The sequence below is a fragment of the Schistocerca nitens genome, chromosome 11, assembly GCF_023898315.1.
Source record: "Schistocerca nitens isolate TAMUIC-IGC-003100 chromosome 11, iqSchNite1.1, whole genome shotgun sequence".
Lineage (NCBI taxonomy): Eukaryota > Metazoa > Arthropoda > Insecta > Orthoptera > Acrididae > Schistocerca > Schistocerca nitens.
In genome coordinates this window covers 76,679,241-76,697,795 of record NC_064624.1, presented here as the reverse complement: position 1 = coordinate 76,697,795, position 18,555 = coordinate 76,679,241, and the positions used below count along the sequence as shown (strand labels likewise).

The 18,555-nt window shown below is 45.8% G+C and overlaps 1 protein-coding gene across 1 annotated transcript in view; it reads left to right on the top strand.

Moving 5' to 3' along the window:
• The window catches only part of LOC126213071 (adenylate cyclase type 5-like), a 779,221-nt gene that overhangs the window by 623,880 nt on the left and 136,786 nt on the right, over window positions 1-18,555 (top strand). The window contains exon 15 of the mRNA XM_049940658.1: window positions 4,174-4,286. Coding sequence (XP_049796615.1) covers window positions 4,174-4,286 — 113 coding nt within the window. The remainder of the gene's footprint in view (window positions 1-4,173; window positions 4,287-18,555) is intronic.

Below are 18,555 nucleotides of genomic sequence, written 5' to 3'. Positions count from 1 at the left end.
TCGGGTGAGTGTTGATAACACTAATTTGGCGCCAAAGTCCTTTCCGTCCTACGCAGGGAGCTTTTCAAAAAGGATTGGTTGTATTTTGCGAAGATATGATGTGAAGTGAGTCTTTCGACCACTACCTGAGACCAGGGTCCTTTTACGTTCCGTGAAGGATGATCTTGGTTTGCGTAAGGCGGGTGCCTAGAGTTGTGGTTAGGGCTGTTGATAAAATATCGGTATATCGATATATTCCCCAGGAAATGTCAGTATGCAATGGCGATAATTTCTTCTCCGATATGTCGATATCAAAATGGCAATATCGAGTGCCGATATTTTTATTTTTTTCGCAGTGTGCGGTAAATACACTCCTGGAAATGGAAAAAAGAACACATTGACACCGGTGTGTCAGACCCACCATACTTGCTCCGGACACTGCGAGAGGGCTGTACAAGCAATGATCACACGCACGGCACAGCGGACACACCAGGAACCGCGGTGTTGGCCGTCGAATGGCGCTAGCTGCGCAGCATTTGTGCACCGCCGCCGTCAGTGTCAGCCAGTTTGCCGTGGCATACGGAGCTCCATCGCAGTCTTTAACACTGGTAGCATGCCGCGACAGCGTGGACGTGAACCGTATGTGCAGTTGACGGACTTTGAGCGAGGGCGTATAGTGGGCATGCGGGAGGCCGGGTGGACGTACCGCCGAATTGCTCAACACGTGGGGCGTGAGGTCTCCACAGTACATCGATGTTGTCGCCAGTGGTCGGCGGAAGGTGCACGTGCCCGTCGACCTGGGACCGGACCGCAGCGACGCACGGATGCACGCCAAGACCGTAGGATCCTACGCAGTGCCGTAGGGGACCGCACCGCCACTTCCCAGCAAATTAGGGACACTGTTGCTCCTGGGGTATCGGCGAGGACCATTCGCAACCGTCTCCATGAAGCTGGGCTACGGTCCCGCACACCGTTAGGCCGTCTTCCGCTCACGCCCCAACATCGTGCAGCCCGCCTCCAGTGGTGTCGCGACAGGCGTGAATGGAGGGACGAATGGAGACGTGTCGTCTTCATCGATGAGAGTCGCTTCTGCCTTGGTGCCAATGATGGTCGTATGCGTGTTTGGCGCCGTGCAGGTGAGCGCCACAATCAGGACTGCATACGACCGAGGCACACAGGGCCAACACCCGGCATCATGGTGTGGGGAGCGATCTCCTACACTGGCCGTACACCACTGGTGATCGTCGAGGAGACACTGAATAGTGCACGGTACATCCGAACCGTCATCGAACCCATCGTTCTACCATTCCTAGACCGGCAAGGGAACTTGCTGTTCCAACAGGACAATGCACGTCCGCATGTATCCCGTGCCACCCAACGTGCTCTAGAAGGTGTAAGTCAACTACCCTGGCCAGCAAGATCTCCGGATCTGTCCCCCATTGAGCATGTTTGGGACTGGATGAAGCGTCGTCTCACGCGGTCTGCACGTCCAGCACGAACGCTGGTCCAACTGAGGTGCCAGGTGGAAATGGCATGGCAAGCCGTTCCACAGGACTACATCCAGCATCTCTACGATCGTCTCCATGGGAGAATAGCAGCCTGCATTGCTGCGAAAGGTGGATATACACTGTACTAGTGCCGACATTGTGCATGCTCTGTTGCCTGTGTCTATGTGCCTGTGGTTCTGTCAGTGTGATCATGTGATGTATCTGACCCCAGGAATGTGTCAATAAAGTTTCCCCTTCCTGGGACAATGAATTCACGGCGTTCTTATTTCAATTTCCAGGAGTGTATTTGAAGTTGTTCTTTTGAAATGTTAGTAGAACATAATTTTTCTTTCAATGTATGAAGGAGTGATACAGCTCTGAGCTTTCATCAGGTCCAGTCTTTCTCTTTGACTGTGTGAGGCAAATGCAGGTGGCACAAAACAAGAAGTTAGATTGCACTAGAAGGTGGCATAATTGTGAATGGAATACCAAGATTTCCGATGTCAAGAAAGCAAGAAAGAGCTCACAAGTTGGGTTAAGAAAATTAATGCAGCTGGTGTACTATTTCATCACATCGATGTTCTTCAGAATCATTTGCTCAAAATGATGAACAACAATGTAAACAACAAGACCGGTCTTTGCGGCAGGTGGAGGCGTGAAATGCTGACGTAATCGGCGCTCGGCGCTGCCAACAGAAACTGTGACGTACAGCTCGTTTATGTACAGAATATCTAATAATGAATCAGTAATTATACATACAACTCAAAAACAGGCATTATATTTACAACGTGCAGCCGATATTTTCAAAGGCCGATACGTCGATATTTACTCCGTTGATGTATGTATATTTTTTGTTTAAACGTCCGGGGCCGATAACGATATTTTTTAATGTCGATATATCGGATTTAGTTCTAGTTGTGGCATGTCTTACATTGGTCAGACTGCCAGCGCTACGGGGGACAGGTGTACTGAGCATAACCGGCTCATATACCTACGACAGCCGAGCAAATCCGGTATTGCAGAATATTGTTTTGACACCAGTCATGGTATGGAGTATAACAACATGGATATTCTGGTATGCATTTCGAGTTACTGGAATAGTGTTACTAAGGAAGCTGTTGAAAATAAATTAGTAAATACCCATATAAATAGAGATGGCGGTATTTGTTTGAGTTCCGTATTGAAACCAGCTCTCTCACTTGACAAGAAAAAGAGGGGCAGGGTTTATGCGAGCTCACGCTTTGATTATAAATTTCACTATCGATGACTTCCGACGTCGGTCATCCTTGGTTTGTGATGGCGCTAGTGCTAGCAGTGTGTGTGTGTATATGTGTGTATTATCTTTATGGAGTTTATTGAAAACCGAGGTTTTACATTCGCTTGCGCGGCGCTTAATGCCGCAGTTTTGACTTGAAAATGGCAGGTTGTTGTCCTGTCGAAATATCGACGATTGTCGGTGACATCATTCGGCTGCATTCCCGTAAGTTATTTGAACATTGTATACGCCGGTAGAAACTAAGGTCTCACATATTCCAGAATGAAATTTTCACTCAGCAGTGGAGTGTGCTCTGATATGAAACCTTCTGTCAGATTAAAACTGTTTGCCAGACCGAGACTGAAACACGGGACCTTTTGCCTTTCGCGGGTAAGTGCTTTACCGATTCTACCTAAGCACGACTCACGACCGCGTCATGACAGCTTTACATCCGCCAGTACCTCGTCTCCTACCTTCCATGCTTCACAGCTCTCCTGTGAATCTTGCAAGACTAACGCCAATGATATTGCGGAGACATGACTTAGCCACAGGCTGGGGGATGTTTCCAGAATGGAATTTTCACTATGCAGCGGAGTGCGCGCTCATATGAAAGCCCTTGAAAGGCAAAGGTACCGAGTTCGAGTCTCTGTCCAGCACACAGTTTTAATCTGCCAGAAAGTTTAATATCAGCGCACACTCCGCTGCAGAGTGAAAATCTCATTCTGAAAATATCCCCCAGGCTGTGGCTAAGCCATCTCTCCCCAATATCCTTTCTTCCATCGGCCTGCTTAGCCGGACGGTAACGTCCTTGCCTCCCATGCAGCGGGCTTGGGTTCGATTCCCAGCTGGCGGACTGGGTGTTGTGTTGTCCCCATCATCATTTCTTCCTGATTCACTGGCACGCGGGAGTCGCTCAATGTGGCGTCGACTGAAACAAGACTCGCACTCTGCGGCCGAACTTCGTAGGATGGGGTCTCCCGGCCAGCAATGCCGTACGGCCATTTCATTCATCCTTTCTTCCAGGAGTGTTAGTCTTGCAAGGATCGCAGGAGAGCTTCTGTGAAGCGTGGAAGGTAAGAGACTAGATACTGCCGGAAGTAGAGCTGCAATGATGGGTCGTGAGTCTTAAGTGGGTAGCTCAGTCGGTAGAGCACTTGCTCATGAAAGGCAAAGGTCCCGAGTTCGAGTTTCGGTCCAACACACACTTTTAATCTGCTAGGAACTTCTGTCTGACATATTGCCAATCTTTGCACCACTTTGAAAGCTTATCAAGATGCGACTGATCATTTAAATACATAATGATCATTCCCAAACTTTGTTTCAATCACATTGTTAATTAATTCAAGTGATTTAACTTTTACTGTCCTTTCTCTCAATTCAGCGGATTCGCTCCACTTTAACTCTGCACCAGGCACTTAGGACTAACGCTGCGCGTCGCTTGGCTTGTTGCAGAGGAGAAGGAAGACGTGGAGCACCTGCAGGCGTACAACCGGAAGCTGCTGGCCAACATACTTCCGGTGCACGTGGCGCAGCACTTCCTGCGCGGCGACAAGAACTCCGTCGACGTGAGTGTCAGCGCGGCTGCGGCGGCTGCGGCGGCTGCCTCCACTCAGCCTCTAGTACTTACGGAGACCCCTTTCTCGGTGAGGTCTGTGGTAGAGCGAAGCGAGGGCGTGTCGGTCCGTCGAGAGAATTAACGCTCTGTCTCAGCTCAGCCCCACGAACGAACCAAGTGCTCACCCTTCTCTCTCACAAGTAACAAGCCAGATGTTAACCTGAGCCCCATTTTTCGTGATTTGTACGCACTGAGAATGTAACAGCAACAAAAACACAATTATCGACAACCAAGTAAAGTATTCGAGGCTTAAGATTGCTGTAACACTACGAATTACGACCTTTTTAAGTATTAAGAGATTGTGCATTTCCTTTTACATGAGTTCAAACTTTTATCTCTCTCTTTAACTACACGCACAGGGTGTTTCCGTAAGGGCGTGCAAAAATTGAACAAGACATGGAGGATGCTCTACTGAACAATTTGAGTAGGGAAGCTGGGGTGGATAAGCCAGCTTAAGGACGTAATATGTACGAAATCACATTCATGTGTACTTTTTTATTTACATTAGTTACATGTAACTGGAAAGACCGAGAAGTAGATGGATTGATACACTAAAGATGAGTTTAAAGAGGAAAAACCTGCTAGGGGACCAAATTGTGGAAGAAGAATGGTGGAAAGAGCGAGTAAAGTGGGGAAGTACCATTGATACCAGATGTTGGATACAGGGGAAACAAAGATGATGACAGGTAACTGGAAATACCTTCATTCACACAATAAACGGACAATGTGTACTGTATGTTACAAAATGTGCTGTAAGTGACGGCCACCAGCCTCAATGCAAGCATGACACAGGCGAACGAGATTCTGACGCACGCTGACTGTTACGGCGTAAAGTCAAGCGCCGGCACGCCAGTCGGGAACGACAGGGAAGAGAAGGCTGTGAAGAAGACGTCAGCCAATCGCACGCTGACAGACCCCTCTCCAGGATGACAACGCAACAGTCGCGGCCCCTATGTGAAGAGGACATAAGCACCGCGAGCGACTGGTGACGCCCCAGCTGAATAGCAGCTTCAAGACTAGCGAGCTCTATAGCAGCTTCAACTCTGGTTACTTCGCTTGAACACTCCATGTAGCACAGACTTTGAATTGTTTATACGGAAGAAGATTGCTCATTTTGTAAGTCGCTCCTGGCTTGTTACACAGCTGCGTAATTGCAAAATTTTTCTCTCTTTTCGATTGGTAATAAAATTCATTAGTATGACTTCTTTGAATTGATTGTCTAGCGAACCGAGTAAGAAGGATTCCTAGACACCCCATATTTGACGACAAGGCGGGACGTAATACTGACAAATATCCCTGGTGTGTTTCGAATCACATCACAGGCAGCTACAATTCTGGCAACTAATTCCATCTCCATATCCACTGGGGCCTCATACACAAGTGACTTTAGATATCCTCGGAGAAAATAATCAAGGCCATTCACGTCAGGTGACCTCGCAGGCCATGATGTAGGATCTCCCCTTCCAATCAACCGACCAAGAAATACAGCACTGAGATGGTTGCGGGCATCCACAGTGAAGTGAGGCGGTGCACCTTCATGTTGTATACACATCCTCTCAGGAACAGCCAAGGGTACGTTTTCCAACAACCCAAGTAGAACTCTTTGCACGAAGCTCAAGTACGGGTGGCCATTCAGATGGCCAGGTAGAAGATATGTCCCAATGAGATTGTCAAATGGTTCAAATGGCTCTAAGCGCTATGGGACGTAACATCTCAGGTCATCAGAACTATCTAAACCTAACTAACCTAAGGACAGCACGCACATCCATGCCCGAGGCAGGATTCGAACCTGCGACCGTAGCAGCAGCGTGGTTCCGGACTGACGCGCCTAGAACCGCTCGGCCACAACGGCCGGCTGATATTGTCGCCTACAACTCTGGCCCAGATATTCACTGCAAAACCTGCTTGATGGCGTGTCTCTACAACAGTGTGAGGGTTGTCCTCATCCCATGCATGGCTATTCCTGCTGTTCGCAATACCATCAGGATCCAGTGAGACCTGGTCAGTAAGCAGCACGATTTGCAGGAAATCTGGTCTATCAATCAGTTGTTGGAGCAGTCACTGACACACTGCGAGCCTTGGTCCAAAGTCAGTAACAAGCATTGCATGGACTAGTGGCGGGTGATACGGGTGTAATTGTTGTTCGTGGAGAACTCGCCACACGCTAGTACCTGCAGCGGCCATTTCACGTGCAATGCGACGAGCACTTGTAGTGGGGTCCGCTGCAACACATTCCAGCACCTCGTCTTTAAAATCGACTATGCGAGTGCTCCTCATGTTGCCAGGTCCCTCGTTTCCTCTTCCCAATGAACCAGTCTCCCGAATTCGTCGATCGAGAGAAATAAACACTCGTCATGCCTGTTACGAAATCGTTCCCTGTACAGCTTTTCAGCAGTGAGAGCATTGCAACGTACTTCCCCATACACAAGCTGCATGTCAGTGGGTTCTGCGATACTGTACCGGTACAACTCCATCGCACAGTACTGGTACATCTTTGAATAGCACTGGGTCATGAATTCGTCTATCGTTGACTCAGAGCACATTCTGTGATGAGACAATGTAAATACGATATTCACAACTAAAGTAAACAAAACCTGCATCATGACTTCCTGGTAATCAGTCTCGTGCTCCTCGTTTCCTTGCAGGAAATAAAAAATGTACGTGTAAATAAACAGTAAAGTACATGTAAGCTTGTACTCATGTTAGTTTTAAATAAGCTGGAAAACAGCATTGCTAGACAATGAAGTAGACAAGTTTCCTCCCAAATCTCCTTAAGCTGGCTTTTCCCTGCGTCACATTGTTCAGAGGAGCACTGTCTGTTGCCGGTTACATTTTTGCACGCTCTTACGGAAAAGCCGGCCGCGGTGGCCGAGCGGTTCTAGGCGCTTCAGTCCGGAACCACGCGGCTGCTACGGTCACAGGTTCGAATCCTGTCTCGGGCATGGGTGGGTGTGTGATGCCTTTAGGTTAGTTAGGTTTAAGTAGTTCTCAGTCTAGGGGACTGATGACCTCAGATGTTACGTCCCATAGTGCTCAGAGCCATTTGAACCATTTGAATCTTACGGAAAAACACAGTGTACGGGGTGTCCATAATTAAAGTTCCACTTTCAAAGCGCTGTAGAAAGAAAACGACTCTTCAGAATGACGTCAAATTTGAACGGCACATTATTGGCACAGGGGAAAAGGACATTGCAAGAAAGAAATTTAACGAAAATTTCAAAGATAGATGGCTCTGTCGGCGTCTTAACGTAGTGGGGTCGCCTATGGTTCAAGTTGCACACACGCCACCCATACTGTTCAGTGCTCATAAATGAACAAGATCGGCAGTCAACATTTGTCGCACTGTTAAGTAAGCACATCCACCAAGGCAAGCTCGTTCTATATTGGTCGGAAAAATTTGGCTTGTAACTGTCCTCAGACCACGATCCGCATAAAAGCAAACTGATATGGGCTCGTAACGGTCGTGAGGCTGGCGCAAGACTTGTTCGGTACGCTGTCCACCGTTTTCTGCTACAAGCTGAAGTCTACAAACAGCGACAATGATCGGAATGTCTCGGAGGTCACGTTCATAATACGTTGCGCAAAGCGTGCCTTCAGTTCAGCTGCGTTCGTCATTGGAGCGCAACAACGTTCGTGTGACACCACAGGCAGAAACCACACGGAGTAACATCGGGTGATCTGGACGTCCAGGCTGTAAGGAAGTGATGATGATGTTTGGTTTGTGGGGCACACTGTAAGGAAGTGACGGCTGATAATTGTAGCATCTCCGAAGTGCCTCTGCAGCAGCCGCTCCACTGGTTGTACAATATGGGGAGGAATGCCATCTAGCATTAAAATCGTCTTAGCCACGCATATACACTGTTGACAGGTTGAAATGACATTCGTGTGCAAAACACTCTCACTTTACCTGTGACGGTGCAGGTAACACGAATCGCAGGACTCCGCTCCACCAAAAAATACGGCCCTACTCTACACAATGCCGTCAACCCGCATCTCATCACCCTTGGAGAATGAAGTGGTACCAGTTCACGGCCGGCCGGTGTGGCCGTGCGGTTCTAGGCGCTTCAGTCTGGAACCGCGTGACCGCTACGGTCGCAGGTTCGAATCCTGCCTCGGGCATGGGTGTGTGTGATGTCCTTAGGTTAGTTAGGTTTAAGTAGTTCTAAGTTCTAGGGGACTGATGACCACAGATGTTAAGTCCCATAGTGCTCAGAGCCATTTGAACCATTTTTGAACCAGTTCACGTGCGTGCCGCTGTTCATTTTCCCATAATCTACTTGTTGTCCGCTCCCGTCTGAACAAGAGACCGAACGTTTGGTTTTCTAGAAGGTCAGCAGGAAGCAACTCCTGAACATGGGTGATTTTACATCCATTGCACTGCAGGATTTTTCGTAGAATTTCATGCACCATGCTTGCAGGCATGTGCAATGTTCGGGCAATTCCCCTAGTGTTGCATGTTTGCAGACCACTGTTCGACCGCTCCTGGAATGTTGTGGTCACATCTTTGACAGACGTTGGATCGACTGCTTTCCTCCCTCCGTCGCAAGTCAAAAGAAGCTGTCTTTTCGAATTTCGATATCATGTTCTCCCTATCCAATGTCTTTTCTCATACCCTTGAGTGTCCAGAATTTCTGCAGGGCTACTGGCGCACAGCCACCATTCTGATGCACTGAAGAGCCAAAGAAACTGGTACACATGTCTAATATCATATGGGGCCCACGCGAGCACGCAAAAGTGTTGCAGCACGACGTGGCATGGACTCGACTAATGTCTGAAATAGTGCTGGAGGGAACTGACACCATCAATCCTGTAGGGCTGTCATAAATCCGTGAGGGTACGAGGCGGTGGAGATCTGTTCTGAACAGCACGTTGCAACGTATCCCAGATATGCTCAATAATGTTCATGTCCGGGGAGTTTGGTGGACAGTGGAAGAGTGTTCTTGGAGCCACTGCATAGCAATTCTGGATGTGTAGGATCTCGCATTGCCCTGCTGAAATCTTCCAAGTCCATCGGAATAGACAATGGACATGAATAGATGCACGTGATCAGACAGGATACTTACGTACATGTCAACAGAGTCGTATCTAGCTGTATCAGCAGTCCCGTATCATATCACCCTAACTGCACACGCCCACAACCATTACAGGGCCTCCACCAGCATGAACAGTCCCCTGCTGACATGCAAGGTGCAGGGATTCGCTGTCTTAATACCTTTTACACGTCCATCCGCTCAATAAAATCTGAAACGAGACTCGCCCGACCAGGCAACATGTTTCCAGTCATCAACAGTTTGCGTCGGTGTTGACGGGTCCAGGCGAGGCGTGAACCTTTGTGTCGTGCAGTCATCAAGAGTACACGAGTGGGCCTTTGGCTCCGAAAGGCCACATCGGTGATGTTTGGTTGAATGGTTCGCACGCTGACACTTGTTGATGGCCCAGCATTGAAATCTGCAGTAACTTGCTGAAGGGTTGCACTTCTGTCACGCTGAAGGATTCTCTTCAGTCGTCGTTGGTCCCGTTCGTGCAGACTCTTTTTCCGGTCGCAGCAATGTCGGAGATTTGATGTTTTACCTGAATCCTTATATTCACGGTACACTCGTGGAATGATCGCACGGGAAAATCCTCATTTCAAAACTACCTCGGAGATGCGCCGACTATAACACCACGTTCAAACTCACTTAAATCTCGATAACCTGCCATTGTAGCAGCAGAAAATTGTCTTATATAGGCGTTTACGACCACAGCGTCGTATTCTGCCTGTTTACATATCTCTGTATCTGAATACACATGCGTTAACCAGTTTCTTTGGAGCTTCGACCGAGCGAGGTGACGCAGTGGTTAGCACACTGGACTCGCATTTGGGAGGCTGACGGTACAGTCCCGCGTCCGGCCATCCTGATTTAGGTTTTACCGTGATTTCCCTAAATCGCTCCAGGAAAATGCTGCGATGGTTCCTTCGAAAGAGCACGGCCGACTTCATTCCCCGTCCCTCCCTAATCCGATGACCTCGCCGTTTCGTCTCTTCCCCCAAACAAGCCAACCCAACCCCTCTTTGGTGCTTTAGTGTAAACAAGCTTTTTACAAGCAGCGCGCGATCCTTCATGGAGCCAGTCATATTGGGCGTCTCGGACGCAAACTGAGGAACAGCCGTGTGCCACGCGCCTGTTGGTGTGCATTCTGACGCTTACAGCGCCATCTATTGGTAAAATTTTCCGTTTGTTTTCGTTTTCCATGACGTTTCTCCCAGCACCAATAATATGGTGTTCAAATTTAACCTTGTTTTGAGCGGTGGTTCTCCTTCTACAGCGTTTTGAAACTGGTAAGCTTAATTATGGACATCCTACATGTATACAGTCTCTTTTCTTCATGTCCTTTTGGATATTTCCCTGACAAATAAAAAGGAGAAGCACCCAGAAGATGAGGAGAAAATGATATTAAACTGAATGCTTTGACAAGGTGTGCTATGTTATTTCAGTTATTACAAACTCGATTGAAAGTCAGAGAGAACTTCGCAGTATAAGGGCCCTTGCACCCCTCTTGCCTCTATCCATGCACTGATTTGGTTGATAAATGTGTCATCAAGCTGTTGTCTCCTGTCCTGGTGCAGTCTGGCCCACAACACTTTTAACTGGTCCTCGACATCCCGAATACTAGCAACTGGACAGAGCTGACATCTGGCTTGCTGCCACACATATTCTACTGTGGACAGATGTGGGTCTTTTTCTGACCACGAGTGTGCCTCAGCATCACGCATAGAGTTCGAAAAGCCACTGGTCATGTGTGAACGAGCGTTGCTCTGTTGAAAAATGGCGCTCCAATACTATCGCATGAAGGATACTACATGAGGGCGCAGGATGTCCGCATACTGCTGTGCCCTCGGAGTTCCCTTAAAGTCATACCCGATGCCTCCCCGCACCGGAACAGCAGGAGTAACAACACTGTGGCTCTCCAAAACATTCGAAGAAAAGAACCCCATCAAAGGTCATATCCATACTCGCCGACAATGGACATCCAGGGCACTGGAGAGCCGCAATTCATCCCTGAACACAATGCGACGCCATTGATCAGTATTCCATGTCACCTGCTCACGGTACCACTCTCCCGCTAGAGGTTCGAGTCCTCCCTTGGGCATGGGTTAGGTGAAGTAATGTATAAGTCTAGGGGCCGAAGACCTTAGCAGTTTGGTCCCTTAAGAATTCACACACATTGGAACATTTCGTACTACTCTGAACGCAGCTTCCGCATCGTACAATAATTCCGTAACTCGGCTGCTGCTAGTCTCTGATAGAGTTGGATGACAGAGAATGTTGCAGGGAGTCCATTACTTGCTCTCTGATGGCAGCCGCAGATCTGAAAGGGTTTACTATGTGCTTGGTGCACAGGACAGTGATCCTCCTCCCTGTGGTGGTTACACGTGGTCGGCTCCAGCCTTCACAGTGAATATGCCTACCCTCACGTTCATATACAGTCCAGCTTCGGGACACTGTTACATTCGAATAATGTGGATATATTGCACAATTCGACCAGCTGGCATGTTGAAGACCCAAAATGAGGTCCATTTGAAACTCTGATGAGTGCTGATAAAGCTGTCTCATACGAGTACACATCTCCGCGTTTTCACAGCGATCACGCAACATCTGACGCTATTCATGTTTCTTATATACCCTTACAGGCCTGGTGGCAATCCTAAATACCAACCATACGATGGTGTTCATGTGATGAAAGTTATATTGACGTCCAACCATACCTTGTGGACCCTTGTTTTTTCTGTGTTGCTGTGTATATACACTACTCAAAGTAAAACAGTTGTCGCTTTTACGAATCCCTGTAATTGGCTCCCACTGCGAAGCATAAGATTGTTGTTATTGTTGTTGTGAACTTCAGTCCTGAGACTGGTTCGATGCAGCTCTCCATGCCACTGTATCCTGTGCAAGCTGCTTCATCTCCCAGTGCGTACTGCAGCCTACATTCTTCTGAATCTGCTTAGTTTATTCATTTCTTGGTCTCCCTCTACGATTTATAACCTCCACGCTGCCCTCCAGTACTAAATTGTTGACCCCTTGATGCCTCAGAACATGTCCTACCAACCGATCCCTTCTTCTAGTCAAGTTCTGCCACAAACTCCTCTTCCCCCCAATTCTGTTCAATACCTCCTCATTAGTTATCTGATCTACCCATCTAATCTTCAGCATTCTTCTGTAGCACCACATTTCGAAAGCTTCTATTCTCTTCTTGTCCAAACTATTTATCGTCCATGTTTCACTTCCATACATGGCTGCACTCCATACTTAAATCTATACTCGATGTTAACAAATTTCTCTTCTTCAGAAACGATTTCTCTTCTTCAGAAACGATTTCCTTGCCATTGCCAGTCCACATTTTATATTCTCTCTACTTCGAGCATCATCAGTTATTTTGCTCCCCAAATAGCAAAACCCATTTACTACTTTAAGTGCCTCATTTCCTAATCTAATTCTCTCAGCGTCACGAGCCTTAATTCGACTACATTCCATTATCCTGGTTTTGCTTCTGTTGATGTTCATCTTATATTCTCCTTTCAAGACACTGTCCATTGCGTTCAACTGCATAAGATTATGCATAAGATTAATTTGACACAAATGTGTCTACAACCGTCCTCTGTGATGGTGCAACAGCATGGCGTCCTGTAAGGCCACCCTCGGGCTTGGCGACGTTTCGAACAAAAATGTGTCGACACATGCGAAGAAAAAGGCCGCCGCTCAGAAGCTGATATGAGGCTTACGGTGCGTTAATGATGCCACATTGGCACCCAAATCCCATGAAAATTCTGCCCAGCGCATCATGGACGTGTTAAACGATTGGGAACTCGTCAAACTGCCTCTTACCCACACTTCACTCCTGGATTTCTCTGTGATGGGGGTCAAAACAGCGGCACCCAGCGTTGGAATCGAGCTGATTTCTTAGGGGTGGTCGAGGAAAACATTTCAGACACACCACCGCTCGGAATCGACACAAAAATCCATGAGAAAGAGGCACAAAGGGTGTCCATGTAACCATTCCTTCCTTAGAGGCATTGATTCCCACACCGTTCGGGGTCGAAATCTACAGTTCATAGTCCAGTGAGCAAGAGAATGACGTTCTTGACAACATTCGACAGCGCTGACACTTCCTGGACGGTTCGACCCTACTCTAAGAACATTTTAATATATTTTTATTGGTTAGTTAATTTAAAATATTCTTTATTTATTTATTCATTCATTCATTTCATATAGGCCATCTTTGGACCTTGTTATTTCAACTGTCTTGCTTTCCGTGTTCTGATGTTTCTCCAGTGCTCCCACATTCGTTCTCGGTGTTGCTCCTTCGTCTTTTGGGTCCAACCCTTTCCTGTTTTTAGTTTTGGCTTTTTTTGGAAATCCTTCCACCCCATAAGTTTTTCCTAGAGTGGGACACGCTCCAAGATGTCACCATGGGTGATCCCCACTTCTTTAAGATCTTTCTCCACCTCTGTGTTTTCTTCTCCTGAAAGTAGGTAATCATACGATTGGTGAGTCTTCCAGGGCTCATTCTGGCCATATGTCCATAAAACATGATCCTTCTTTTCCGGATGGTATCGGTTATCTTCTCTATGTCGGAATACAGTTCATGATTATGACGTCTTCTATATTCCCCATCCTCTTTGATGGGACCTAAGATCTTTCCCAAAATCTTCGTTTCCTTGCCCTCCAGTTTTTTGATTAGGCCTTTTGTGTTCATTACTAGGCATTCAGAAGTGTACAAGACCTCCGGATGGATAACAATGCAGTAATGCCTTAACTTTGCATTGAACGATACTGATCTTTTGTTGTAGATGTTTTTGGTTAAATGGAATGCCATTTCTATTTTGTTCATGTGTGATATGGAGGCTTCTTTCTCTGATAAGGTGGCTGTTATCCATTCTCCGACATATTTAAACTTTTCAACTCGCTTAGGTTTGCCTTGACCCACTACAAGCTCCCTTGGTGGTGAATTTATGTTCGTTATAAACTCGGTTTTCTCAAATGAAATTTAGAGGCCAGTCTTCTGTGCTTGTACGTTAAGCTCATGAATCTACCTCTCAACTGTTTGCATGGAATCAGAAAACATTGCAAGATCATCTGCAAAATCGAGACAATCGATTTCAAGATTTTGTTTCTTGTAACCCAGCCTGACACCATTTTTAATTCCTTGGTTTTCCAGTTCTTAGCGCCACTCACGAATCACCTTCTCGAGGGCGCAGTTGACGAGCAGAGGTGAGACCTCATCTTCTTGCCTCACTCCAGTCTTCATTTCATAAGCTTCTGGTGTTTCCCCTCTAAATTTAACTTTTGAGGTTGTGTTGGTTAGTGCTTGCTGGATTATCGCTTTGGTCTTCTTGTCTAGGCCAAGGTCTTCCAGAATTCTGATCAGAGTTTTACAGCCGGCCGAAGTGGCCGTGCGGTTAAAGGCGCTGCAGTCTGGAACCGCAAGACCGCTACGGTCGCAGGTTCGAGTCCTGCCTCGGGCATGGATGTTTGTGATGTCCTTAGGTTAGTTAGGTTTAACTAGTTCTAAGTTCTAGGGGACTGATGACCTCAGCAGTTGAGTCCCATAGTGCTCAGAGCCATTTGAACCATTTTCAGAGTTTTACGATCAATCGAGTCGTATGCCTTTTTGAAATCCACAAAGGTCACAACAAAATTTTTATTCCTGAGCTTCAGGTACGAAAGGATGTATTTGAGGTTCGTTATCTGTTCGACGCATGATCGCCCCTTCCTGAAACCTCCTTCATACCCTCCCAGCTGTGGGTATAGCTGTTCTTCAGTGCTAGTTTGCAGAACTTTTGACAGAATTTTATAGGTTGTTGATATGAGAGAGATACCATTACAGTTATTTACATCTGTTCTGTCGCCTTTCTTATGAAGAGGAAGAATTAGAGCGTAATTCCTGCCATGTGGGAGTCTTTCAGTTTCTCAAATCTCGCTGACAATTTCTGTTAGTTTGTCTACTGCCTTATCCCCTGCATACTTCCAAAGCTGGGCAATTATAGAATCTTCCCCTGGTGCTTTGTTGTTTTTAAGAGAGTGGGTAATTAGCCTGATTTCCTCTTTCGTGGGTGGTGATGAATATTGCTGTGCTTCTATATAGTCGGTAAAGGGAAATGTGGAGTTTGGAGGTTCACGATTCAGAAGAGCTGTAAAGTAATTCACTAATATCCTGGCAGTTGTCTTCATCACTGTGAGCTAGCTTCCCGTTTGGAGCTTTGAAGTGTAGGCTTGGAGGATTGTACTTGGTGAGACTGGCCTTAAAAGTTCTATAGAAATTTCGTGTATTTGTCGTCTGGAAGTCTTGTTCAGTTTGTGCCAACTTCATTTTCTCAAATGTACGCTTCACTCCCCGTATGATCTTTGCAGCATGTTTTCTTTTCTACCATCCAGGAAGTTAATTTTGTTAGGTTCATTTCTTTTTTTTTTTCTGGCATTCCATCTCTGCCTCGCAAGCTGTGTTTGCTTCACTGCTTCCTCACAATCACTGTTCCACCAAGCATGTTTCTTCAGTTTCAGACACGGAACAGTTTCCTTTGCTGTTCTGACCAGAGCTTGTTGCAATTATTCCCAGCACTCTGGATCTAAGGATTAAAGTTTACGAGTGAATTCTCGACTGGACATCAGCTTTTCCGTGTCAAATCTGTCTATGTTCTTTGCCTGTGTTTCTCTGGAACTTCTTGGAATTAGCTTAATTTTAATCTTTGAAAGATAGTGATCTAAATACAGATTGGCATTCCTCAGAACGTTAACTTTCTGGATCCCCCGCTGTGCTTTTCGGGTGATGGAAAAGTGATCAATTTTATATTCTAGAAGATGCGGGTTTGACAATGACCAAGTTTTCTGTTTTGTTGGAAAGTGTTTGAACGCTGTTGATTTCATGACTAGGTTAAAAGCTTCACACAATTTCACGAGTCTCTCTCCACTGCGGCTGGTTCTTTTGTGCGCTGGGTAATTTCCAACAATGTCTTGGAATTTTCTCTGTTTGCCAAGTTGCGCATTGAAGTATCCAACCAGGATGATGATGCGTTTGTCTGGGATCTTGGATAGGAAGTCTTCTAGTTCTTCCCAAAATTCATCTGTTTCTTTCGGATCTCTCTTGTTTGCCTGGTAGGTAGGTGCACGAACATTCACAATGCTGCAAAATTTACTTGTGCTTCGGAAAGAAGTTGTAGGTATTCGTCTATTTCGTGAGCTAAAGTCTATGATGGAATCTAGAATGTTCTTGTTGACTATAAATACTGTGGAAAGATGAGGAATAGTTTTTACAACGCGTTTGACAGTTTTACCTTTAGAAATTCTGTAGCCCTCTGACTCCAAAGTATGTTCATCTGTGAATCTTGTTTCTTGAATCGCTGCAATTAGTATCTTATGTTGCTGCAGGGTATCTGTAAGTTGTTTTAGTTTACCTGGCTTCAGAACTGAGTTGGCATTAAAGGTGGAAAAGTAATTTGGGCGCTTGTGCTAAATCTTTGCAGGAGTCTCCGATACCTGCAAGCGTGTTGGTGCGGGCTCCCCAGAATCCAAAAGCCTGGATGCGTCATCCAAGGCGACGGTGGATTGGGTACCACCTGGGGCAGTAGCATTTGCTGACCATTCCTCCATCAATTTGTCAGTTGAAAACTGTTTCTTGGGGTTGACGATGTTTCGCACTGACCAAGATCCTGTCAAGGTTGTGAGCCTCGGAGCCCCAGCACTGGTCGGCTCCCCGACCCAGCTTCCCTCTGGGATTAGTTACCCACCCTTCCACTGGGTTGCTCGGCTTAAGGGGCTCCGGAACGCCCTATACTTGCAATGTTAAAATAACGCTTATAAATTACATCTTTCCTCACAAAGTGTTTGAGGTAGGAAGATGAACTTTTTACATATTATTTATTGGAATATGGGGTACAACTTAACACAGGGATTTTACAAAATTTTAGTTCAGTTATTAAAGATGATTTTTTTTTCAATTGTAATGAAAATTCACAACATTTTTTTGCAATTTTTTATTTATATATCCAAAAATATACAGTTTTTTGGAAAAAGGCTGTGTTAAATTATGCAGAAGGTACTGTGTAACATTTACTGAAAGTTTGAAACAAATATGTTTGGAAGATCCTTAGAAAACATGTAATTAGTATGAGAAAATAAAAGTTTTGGGAATCGAGCGACAAAGATTGGATTAACTTTTTAGTGCATTCCAGGTCCATAGGATGGATTATCTTCATCCTCTGCAAACTCCTCCTCCAGCTTCCTCTTGTTCCTCCTCCTGTTTACTCTTGCTTGTATTTCTAGACTCTTTACAGCCCTGTCTGCACCCCGAAGGCGTTCCTTGTCTAAAGCAAGCATCGCTCGTACCATGTTAGAACCTATCTTCATTCCCATATTTCTAAATACCTTGCACCTTACAATGTTGCCATCATTGAAAGTCGCAACAGCATCATACACACCAAAGTGAAGTGTTTCAACAAATACAGTCTTGGGGATTCTCGACCATATAACACTATTTACACTTTCATTGGGGTTTTGAGTTTTTCCGTGAATACACTTTTTCAACAGTTCAGGTGCTGCTAAGTCTCTGAAAATAGGTTTTATCACCTCCATTATTGCATGAGGCAGACTATGCTTATGAGTGTACACTTCACCAGTTAGCAATCCTTTGTTATATTTACACCAACTGTTTTCTTCTTTGGGACACAAGCTATGTTGGGGATTTTCATAGTCTTTATTGTTTACAGTAATAACACATACTTTTGGCTTTCCAACATTTCTCTTTTTCTTAAAAGCCTTCAGAGGATTTCTAATAACTTTACTTTTACTCATTATTATACTTCAACAAAACAGAGACTCAAGAAACAGAATTAATTACGAATATTTTCGAGATAACGACAGAGTAAATAAACATGAAACAATCGAAAATCACACCAGCGATATATATTGAACCATCACAGGTTAGCCACAACACGTACTTTATCTCACATCACTAAAATGTACCTGATGAACACGGACGTTAATAATAACACCATTTGATAGCAGTTTAACAGCGCCACAGTGGGTCACGCCCATGTAGAACACATTTCAAAACAAATTTAAAAATAGTTGTAGTCTTCGGAATTGAATAAATTATATATCTATTAAAAGGTAATAGTCTGTAGATTCAGAAAACGCAAAAAAGTAAAAATTGAACTTTTCATGATTTGGAGCCTTTCCGGAGCC